The sequence below is a fragment of the Melospiza georgiana genome, chromosome 26 (genome assembly GCF_028018845.1).
Source record: "Melospiza georgiana isolate bMelGeo1 chromosome 26, bMelGeo1.pri, whole genome shotgun sequence".
NCBI lineage: Eukaryota > Metazoa > Chordata > Aves > Passeriformes > Passerellidae > Melospiza > Melospiza georgiana.
This window is the reverse complement of record NC_080455.1, coordinates 7479738-7489370: the sequence shown is the minus strand read 5'-3', so window position 1 is coordinate 7489370 and position 9633 is coordinate 7479738. Positions and strand designations below refer to the sequence as shown.

General features: G+C 65.2%; 1 protein-coding gene across 5 annotated transcripts; it reads left to right on the top strand.

Moving 5' to 3' along the window:
* The first annotated feature begins 1175 nt into the window (after positions 1-1175).
* BABAM1 (BRISC and BRCA1 A complex member 1) lies at positions 1176-5363 on the top strand. Of its 5 annotated transcripts, none has more exons than XM_058040865.1 (9): positions 1176-1203; positions 1897-2229; positions 2479-2537; positions 2765-2885; positions 3160-3238; positions 3502-3526; positions 3774-3903; positions 4250-4336; positions 4922-5363. In XM_058040865.1, exons 2-9 carry the CDS (start codon positions 1912-1914, stop codon positions 5120-5122), a joined length of 1020 nt encoding a protein of 339 aa, XP_057896848.1. In that variant the 5' UTR covers positions 1176-1203; positions 1897-1911; the 3' UTR covers positions 5123-5363. The 5 variants fall into 5 exon arrangements, with proteins under 5 accessions (XP_057896848.1, XP_057896850.1, XP_057896847.1 ...); XM_058040867.1 differs by lacking the exon at positions 1176-1203 and adding an exon at positions 1372-1423 and having other exon boundaries at positions 4253-4336; XM_058040864.1 differs by lacking the exon at positions 1176-1203 and adding an exon at positions 1372-1423.
* Positions 5364-9633: the final 4270 nt, after the last annotated feature.

Below are 9633 nucleotides of genomic sequence, written 5' to 3'. Positions count from 1 at the left end.
AAAGTTCCCGTTCTCCCCCGGTTCCCGCTGTCTCCCGGTTTCCTGTTCTATCCCCATTCCCCCCAGGTTCCCGTTCTCTCCCGGTTCCCCTCACATCCCCGTTCTGTCCCAGTTCCATCCCAGTTCCCCCCATTCCGTCCCGGTTCCCCCCATTCTCTCCCGGTCCCCCCCGGTTCCTCCCGTTCTCTCCCGGTTCCCATTCTGTCCCAGTTCCCCCCGTTCCGTCCCGGTTCCCCCCGGACCGTTCTCGCCCGGTCCCCTCCCGTCCCGCGGCACCTCCGGTAGCTCGGGCAGCGCCTCCGGCCCCAGCCGTGTTCCTGCCGGGATTTCCTCTTCCTTTAACCGTTCAGCCGCTCCGCCTGGGGGGCACAGCGGGGCCTTTTGGGGTGCTCAGCCCCCCTCCCAACCCCCCCTCATAAACCTCCCAAAAACCCCAAACCCCCCTCCCAAATCCCCCACTCACCCCGGTGCCAGGCCGGTGCCACCCTCACCCCACAGAGCACCCCCTGCAAAGGGACGGGGACCCCAAAACGCTTTTGGGGGTGCTGGGAGAGATTTGGGGTGCTGTGAGAAGTGGGGGGATGCTGTTTTTGGGGTGCAGGTGGGTATATGGGGTGCGGACATCGATATTTGAGGCGCAGGCGGATGTTTGGGGGTGCACGTGGACATTTGGGGTGCGGGAGGCAGTTTTGAGGGTGCACATGGATATTTAGGGGAAAAAACGAGCACTTGGGGTACAGAGGGTGGTGCACGGGGATATTTGGGGTGCAGGAAGCCGTTCGGGGGCGTTCACAGGATGTTTGGGGTGGAGCAGGGGGATTTGGAGTGCGGGCTGTGGTTCTGGGGGGTACACGGGGATTTGGGGCGCACGTGGATATTTGAGGTGCAAGTGGATGTTTGGGGGGTGCACATGGATATTTGGGGTGCGGAAGGCAGTTTTGGGGGTGCACATGAATATTTAGGGTAAAACACGAGTACTTGGGGTGCAAAGGACGGTGCACGGGGATATTTGGGGTGCAGGAAGCCGTTCGGGGGAGTTCACACGATGTTTGGGGTGGAGCAAAGACGCAGCGCGGTTTTGAGGGGCATTGGTGGGGCGGAGGGGGCGGTGTTCCGGGGCTTTGCCGGAGGTCGAGGGGGACTACAACTCCCAGCAGCCTCCGCTCGGCGCCATTTCCGGCGGAACGGGGTCGTAACAGAGCGGTGAGCTCTGGGGGAGCTCAGGGGGATTTTGGGGGGCTCAGGGGGCGAGCACGAACGGGAGAAAGGTGGGGAAGGGGGTGCGTGAAGGGGCGGGGCCGTGAGGAGGCGTTCGGGGCCTGGGGGTACTCCCCATGGTGGCGGCGGGGCACCCAAAGGGACTACAACTCCCATCAGCCCTCCCGCGGCGCCATTTCCGGCGGAGCCCGAGCGTCAGCGAGCGGTGAGCGCGGGGGGCTCGGGGGACTTTTGGGGGGTTCAGGGGTGTTTTGGGGCGTCGAGGGCGAACAGGAGCGGGGGGGGGGATGGGGAAGGGAGGGAGGGAGGAGATGGGGGCGTGGGGCCGGGGAAATTGGGCAGGGGAGGGGCGTGGGAAGGTGGGGGGCGTGGGAAAGGGGGTCCGAGAGTGGGGCTGAGTGGGGAGGGGGCTGCAAGGGGGAGGGAAGTGAGTGGGGGACCCCCCAAACTCCTCCGAGCCCCTGCCCCTCGTACCCCCCACTCCTTGGAGCCCCTCCCCACGCAGAGATCACCCCAGAGCCCCCCGGGTTTGGGGTCACAGCCACACCGGAATTTCCCCACTTTAGGGGTCCCAGGCACAGAGAACCCCCACGTTTCGGGTCCCAGCCCCACAGCACCCCCAAAACCGATGATTTTGGGGTGCTAGCTCCAGCACCCCCCCCGGTTTTGGGGTGCCAGCCCCCCAGTTTCGGGATGGACACGTCGGAGCCGGGCAGCGCCGCCGAGGATGAGGAGGAGAAGGTTCCAGATGTTCGGCCCCGCACCCGCTCCAACCCCGAGGGCGCCGAGGACCGAGCCCCGAGCGGGCCGGGCAGCGTGGGCAGCCGGGGAGAGGCCCCGGGGAACCGGGGAGAGGCCCCGGGGAACCGCAGCGAGGGCGAGGGGGAGGCGGCCAGCGCCGGGCACAGCCCCCCCGGGCAGCCTGGCACGGCTTGGCACGGCCCGGGCAGCCACGGGCAGCACGGCGAGGTGACCGTCAGAACACCGCGGGTCAACTGCCCCGAGAAGGTGGTGAGTGACTGGGAGGGACTGGGGGGGATTGGGAGGGACTGGAAAGGGTTGGGAGGGGGAATTGGGGGTGACTGGGATGGACGGGGGGGATGGAGGGGATTGGGGGGAAATGGGAGGGACTGGGGGGGAATTGGTGGCGGGGGGAATTGGGGTGGACTGGGAGGGGATTGCGAGGGACTGGGATGGACTGGGGACACCCTGAGGGTCCCTGGAGACACTCGGGGGTCTCAGCTGTGCCCCCCCCGCCAGATCATCTGCCTGGACCTGGCCGAGGAGATGGCAGTGCCCAAACTGGAGTCCTTCAATGGGTCAGTGCCGCGGGCTGCCAGGTGGTGTTTTTGGGGTGCCGGGTGGGTTCCTGGGGTTTGTGGTGTGTTTGGGGTGCCGGGCAGGGCTTGGTGGTGTCTGTGGGATTTGTGTGGTTTTTGGGGTGCCGGGCAGGGCTTGGTGGTGTCTCTGGGGTTTGTGGTGTGTGGGGTTTGTGTGATTTGGGGTTTTTGTGGTTTCTCGGCTGCCCTGAGCCCGTGCCCCGCAGGTGCCGCAGCAACGCCCTGACGGTGGCCCAGAAGATGATTGAGATGTTCGTCAGGACCAAACACAAAATCGACAAAAGCCACGAGTTCGCCCTCGTGGTGGTGAACAATGATGCCACCTGGGTGGGTGACACGGGCACAGCCACAGGGTGGATGGGGGGGCTGGGGTGCCAGGGGGCACCGGGCAGGGACAAGGACAGGGATGGGCACAGGGAGAGGGGGCCTGGGGTGCCAGGAGGGGACGGGCACAGGGTGGGGACAGGGACAGGAATGGGCACAGGGCAAAGGGACAGGGAGGGACACGGGCGGGCACAGAGGTGGGGACAGGGGTGGGCACAGAGCTGGGCACAGGGGACAGGGTGGAGACAGGGCCAGTGCCAGCCCGGTGCCCCCGCAGCTCTCGGGGTTCACGTCAGACCCGCGTGAGGTTTGCAGCTGCCTCTACGACCTGGACACCGTCGTGTGCCAGTCCTTCAGTATCCTGCCGTGCCACTGGGGTGTCCTGGGTGCCACCCGGGTGGCATCAGGGGGTCCTGGGTGTCCTGGGTGCCAGGGGGGGTCCCTTCTTTGCCGCCGGGGTCACCGGGGTGCCACTGGGGTCCCTTGTGTGGCATTGGGGTGTCTTGGGTGCCAGGGTGGCCCTGGGGGTGGCCCTGGGGTGGCACAGGTGTCTCGGTGGCCCTGGGGGTGGCCCTGGGGGTGTCACAGGTGCCAGGACCAGCCTTGACTCCAAGCTCAGATCTGGATGGGCTCTTCAACCTCATGTGAGCACTGGGGGGGTTCCAGAATGTTCTGGGGGTGCTGGGGGGCTTGGAGGGTGCTGGGGGGGGTGGCACCTGAGCCCTGTCCCTGTGGCTGCCACCCTGATCCGGGGGTGCCGCCTGTCTCCGTCCCCTGTCCCTGTGGCTGCCACCCTGTCCTGTCCCCATGGGTGCCACCCTGACTCTGTGGGTGCCACCCCATCCCTGTCTCTGTCCCCGTGGGTGCCACCCTGTCCTGTCCCCATCCCAGCCAGCAGAAGGTGGAGCTGCCAGTGACCGACAACGTCCAGACCATCCCCCCGCCCTTCGTGGTCAGAACCATCCTGGTGTTCGGGCGCCCGCGCTGCCAGCCCCACTTCTGTGGGGGCGAGCACGTCAAGGTCTGGGACACCCCAAAATCCCCCCTGTGACACCCCAGAGTCCCCCCTGTGACACTGCAAAATCTGCCCATGCCACCCCAAAATCCCCCCCTTCTGTGGGGGCGAGCACGTCCAGGTCTGGGACACCCCAAAATCCCCCCTGTGCCAACCCCAAAATTCCCCCATTTCCACTCTCAAAATCCCCCCATGCCACCCCCAAAATCCCCCCATTTCCACCCCAGATCTCCCCATGCCAGCCCCAAAATCCCCCTGTGCCAGCCGCAAAATTCACCATTTCCACCCCAAATCTCCCCCAACGCCCCCAAATCTCCCCCCAAAGCCCCCAAATTCCCCCTTTTCCCCCCAGAAGCTGCTGCAGTGCCCCTATTTCTTCTTCGACGTTGTTTACATCCACAACGGGGTGGATGAAAAGGAAGACGAGAGCAGCTGGAAGGTAAAAGGGGACAAATTCCCCCAAATTTCCCCCAATTCTTCTCTTTCCCCCAAATCTTCCCTTTCCCCCTCCCCAAATTCCCGCATTTTTTCCCTCATTTGTCCCAGTTTTTCTGTTTTTTTATTTTCTTTATCCCCCAAATTCCTCCATTTTTTTGTGGGAATGGGGTGGTTTGGAGGAGAAATGGGAGGGATTTTGGGGGGAAATTGGGGAAAAAAGGGGGGTGGGATTTTGGGAGGGGGGGAGATTGGGGTAACAAAAGGGGGAAATGGGGTGGAAATGGAGGAATTTAGGGGGAATGGGGTGGGAATGGGAGGATTTAGAGGAAAATGGGGTGGGAATGGGGGGGATTTAGCAGGCAATGGGAGGATTAGGGGAAAATGGGGTGGGAATGGGATGGGTTTGTGGGGGATTTAGGAGGCCAAAGGACCCTGGGGGATCACCAACAATGGGGTGACAAAACCACAGAATTTTCAGGGGAATTTTTGGACAAATCTAGAGGACAAAAAGAGGAAATTCCTCGGGATTTGAGATCAGGACAAGGCAAATTTAACCCCTTTATGTCCCCGTGTGTCCCCTCCCCAGGACATGTTCGGGTTTTTCGGCAGCCTGGACACCAAAGGCACCAACTACAAGTACGAGGTGGCCCTGGCGGGGCCGGCGCTGGAGCTGCACAACTGCATGGCCAAGCTGCTGGCGCATCCCCTGCAGCGGCCGTGCCAGAGCCACGCGCACTACGGGCTGCTGGACGAGGGGGACAGCCCCGAGGGGGAGGCCGCCAGCTGAGAGGGGGGACAGCCCCGAGAGAGGGGACAGCCCCGCCACTCTCTGAGGGGACAGGCCCGAGGGCGATGCCACCGCCTGAGGGGACAACCCTGTGAAAAACGCCAATCCCTCGTTTTTAAAATATTAAAAGTTGAATAGGAATGAAATGGTTCTAAAGCCGGCAGTGTAATTAGAGGAATGCAGATTTGGACAGCTGGGATTTAGGACTATGGGAGAGAATAAAAACAAACGGTTACGGACAGTATGGGTCCCTCTGTCCCAGCTCCATGGGGACATCCCGGAGTGACCATTCACCTCCGGCCAGCACGGGTAGGGAGGGGACAGGGGATGGGGACAGGGACGGGGGACAGGGACATGCCAACGCTGCCCTGAGCCGCAGCCATTCCACAAATCTTCATTTTTTAACCCATTTCCAATAAGCCCTGGCCAAACCTGTCTCGCTCTCGCTGCAGGGGACACGGAGCTCCGTGCTGGGGACAGATGGGAACCTCAGCGACCCAGCGGTCACCGAGGCCACCCCAGCTTGTCCCTGCGGCTAGGGCAGAGCCCTGTCCCCTGTCCAGCACAAACAAAAACCTATTCTGGGCCCTGACCTGCCACAAACCTCGGCCCACGCGCGACAATTACGGTGTGTCGCCAGCAGTGCCACCGCCACATCCCGGCACGGCCACGGCCGGAGCGGGTCCTCCCGTCCCCGTCTGTCCCCTCCTGTCCCCTCTGGCCCCCGCCTGTCCCCTCTGGCCCCCGCCTGTTCCCGCTGTCCCCCGCCTGTTCCCGCGGTCCCCCGCCATGGACCCCGCGGTGCCCCGGGCCACGCTGAAGGTGCTGGCGCTGTGCGCGGCGCTGCTGCTGCTGGTGGCGGCGGTGACAGTGGCGGTGGCGCTGCTGCTGTGGCGCTCCGAGGCGCTGGGGAAGCTGCGCGGCTGCCGGGAGCGGGCGGCCAACGAGAGCCGGGAGCTCGGGGCGCGCCTGGCCGAGCTGGAGCGGCACCGGGAGCGGCTGCGGAGCGACGGGGACGCGCTGCGCCGGGAGCTGGCGCGGGCACGGGGCGACAGCAGCAGGGACAATGCCAGCCTCGTGTCCTGCCGCCAGCGGACGGTAGGTGGCAGGGATGGGGACAAGGAGGGGTTTGGTCACTTTAGGGTGGAAAATGGGATAGGGACAACACTCCCTGTCCCTTCAGCAGCGTCCGCTGTCTCCACAGGTGGCCGGAAGGATGGGGACTAGGAGGGGTTTGGTCGCTTTGGAGTGGCAAAGAGGATGGGGACTGCACCCCATGTCCCCACAGCAGTGTCCCCTGTCCCCTAAGGTGGCAGGGAGATGGGTACAAGGAAGGGTTTGGTCACTTTAGGATGGAAAATGGGATGCGGACAACACTCCCTGTTCCCTCAGTAGCCCCTCACACCTGTCTCCAGTCCCAGTAGGTGGCCAGAGGGATGGGGACAAGGAGGTGTTTGGTCACTTTGGGATGGAAAGTGGTTGGGGACAACATCCCCTGTCTCCTCAGCAGTGTCCCCCGTCCCTCCCTCCCTGTCCAGCGGCCAAGCCCGGAGGCTGCTCCATCCCTGGGAGAATTCCCAGTTCCAGCCAGGAGGGTGAGCTGGGACACAGGCACAGCCACCTGGGGGGCACAGCCGCCGCCTCCCTGCAGGGACACCCCAAAAAGAGAGCACCCCAAAAAGATGCTCCCGACTCCATCCTGGTGGGGCACAGCCGCCACCTCCCTGCAAGGACGCCCCACACCCGAGCCCTGGCGGCTCCCGGCCCGTCCCGCCTGTCCCGCTCCCGGCGGGGCCGCTGTTCTCGGCTCCATCCCGGTAATTACCGGGTCCCGAGGCAGCGGCGGGGCCGCAGCTCCTGGGTTTGTCCTTCCCGGGTATTTTTAGCTGCGGTCGCAGCCGGGAAAGGGCCCGGAGGAAGAGCCGGGTCCCGCCGCCCCTCTCGGGCTCATCCGGCTGAACAATGGCCCGGAGAGGCTGGAAAATGTCCCCGTTTCCCGGGGCTGGCGCCGGGAGCCGGGCAGGGATGGGCAGCCTCTTGGAGAGCTCCTGTCCCCCTGTCCCCTCCCTGGCACCACCGGTGGCACCCGCGGGCTGACCTCGGCCTGCTGGGACAGGCCACAGCTCCCCCAGGAGGAGTGTCACTTCAGGAAGGAGGGATTGTCCCCAAAGCCACATCCCCAATGCTTTGAGGGACGTGATGGGAGGGGGACAGGCACCCAAGGCCACCAGGAGCAGGGGGACACTTGGGGACATGGGTGACCTGGGGCTCTCCTGTGCTCCCCACCCTCAGGATGAGCCGTCCCTCCAGGGCAGAGGGATTGTCCTCAAATCCATGTACCCCACCTTTGGAGGAGGATGAGTGGAGGACCCAAGGCCACCAGGAGCGTGGGGACAGTTTGGGGACAGGGGTGGCAGTGAGGCAGAGGAGCAGGAGGGCTCTGGCAGCAGAAGAAGAGTCGAGAGTGGCGGAGGGGTGGAGAGGACACTGCTCACGGCTGTCCCCACGGGTCTCCTGTCCCCAGGCCAGGCTGGAGGCCAATGTCACCGCGCTGGGGGACGAGCTGGTGGCGCTGCGGCGCGAGCGGGCGCAGCTGGCCGGTGACAAAGTGGCGCTGCAAGGTGAGCTCTGTCCCCCCGCGGGGAGCCCGGCCCGAGGGGGCTGCGCTCCGCCCTGGGGTGACACCGGTGTCGCCGCTGTCCCCAGAGGAGGTGGCGCGGGGCGCGGAGCAGGCGCGGGAGCTGCGGGGGCGGCTGCAGGAGGCGCTGGAGGAGCAGCGGGAGCAGCGGGAGCGCCGGGAGCGCTGCGAGGCGCGACAGAGGGAGCTGCAGGACAGCCTGTAAGGGCCCTGGTCCTTGGTGACACCCCTGTCCCTCGGGGACACCCCCTGTCCCCCGGGATCATCCCCCTGTCCCGCGGGGACATCCCCCTCTAAGGTCCTCGTCACCCTCCTCAGGATGGGCCACCCCCAGAGCAGCCACACCCCCACCCTTGTGACACCCTGTCCTGTCCCTCCGTCCTCATGGAGACCCCCTCATGTGTCCCCCCAGTCCGCTCCTCCCTTTCCCTGTCCCTGTCCCCTTTTAGGGACGCCCTGTCCTGTCCCTCATCCCCCTGGGGACCCCCGTGTCCCCAGCCGGGGTCAGGGCCACCCCCCAATGTGTCACCGCTGTCCCCACAGCCGGGACTACGCGGCCGAGCTGGAGATGCTGCGGCGGCGGGGCCGGGACAGAGGCAGCGGGCGCAGGTGTTCCCCGGGCCAGCGGTACTTGGGGGACCCGGGGAGGGGGGAGGGCCCGGACGGGGGGGGACAGCCCGAGGGGACAACTCTGAGAGGGGGACAGACCGAGGGGGACAACCCGGAGAGGGGGGACAGCTCGGGGAGGGGGACAGTCCGGGAAAGGGACAACCCAGGAAGGTGTCACGACCCACGGACTGGGAAATCCCGCACGGGGGGACATCCTGGGAAGAGGGGACACCCCCGGGAGGAGGGGCAGCAAGGAGCGGCGGCTTCACCGCCCTTGTCGCCGTGTCCCCGGGGCAGCAGGACCCGTGCGGGACTCACTCCCCGTCCCTCCCCTTGCAGGAAGGGCTGAGGTCCCGCAGCCCCCTCGGCCACATCCCCGGTGCCGCGATGTCCCCAGCGCTGCCACCTGCGGGGCTGGCTCGGCCCCGGAGCCGCCAGTGCAGCGCGGGAGCCCTGGGGGTGGGACACGGGTCCTCATCCCATTGATCCCCTGATAACATTGGGTCCTGATCCCATTGATCCATTGATCCCTGATCCCATTGATTCCCTGATCCCACTGATCCCTGATCCCATCAATCCCTGATCCCATCAATCCCTGATCGCATCCCATGTCCTGATGCCATTGATCCCTGATCCCACTGTGATTCCTGGCCCCATTGGGTCCTGATCTCATCCCATGTCCTGATCCCAATCCTGATCCTGGTCCCGACCCCGATCCCGATCCCAATCCCGACCCCTTTGTGCCACCATCCCGTGTCCCACTCCTGCCGTGTCCCCATCGCAGCCAGACAGGGGACAGGGGGGTCCCTTCTCAGCTTTTTGGGGCAGTTTTGGCTCATCCCGGGCACGGATCTCCCTGGAATCCCCTCCGGGCGCTCCGGCCACATCCACGGCGCTCCAGAACCCGGGAACAGCTCAAATCTGGGGGATTTGGGGGAGATTGGGCAATAAAAGCTGAGCTGCTCACCAGAACATGTCCCTGTGCCACCAGCTCGCTGTCCCCTGCTCCTCTGACCCCAACTGCCCCCTCCCCAAACCCAAACGTGCCCCTAAACTCCAGGGATTTCCTCTATCCCGAACCCCAAAACACCCCGAGGAGGGACTGGGGGACTCAGAGCCACACCCTGTCATGGGGCCACCCCCAGTGTCTGTCCCCTCACGGGGACATCGCCGCCACGGTGGCTCCGCCCAGCCGGGAGTGGCAGAGCCGGGGTTGTCACCGTGTCCCCACCCCGATCCCGCTCCCTGCGGCTCCCTGCGGGTC

Bases quoted from the DNA above. Each gene is read 5' to 3' on its own strand.
- BABAM1 (XM_058040865.1), top strand. From the start codon at position 1,912: ATGGACACGTCGGAGCCGGGCAGCGCCGCCGAGGATGAGGAGGAGAAG. The intron at 2,886-3,159 runs GTGGGTGACACG...GTGCCCCCGCAG, and splicing joins TGAACAATGATGCCACCTGG to CTCTCGGGGTTCACGTCAGA. The intron at 3,239-3,501 runs GTATCCTGCCGT...CTCCAAGCTCAG, and splicing joins CGTCGTGTGCCAGTCCTTCA to ATCTGGATGGGCTCTTCAAC.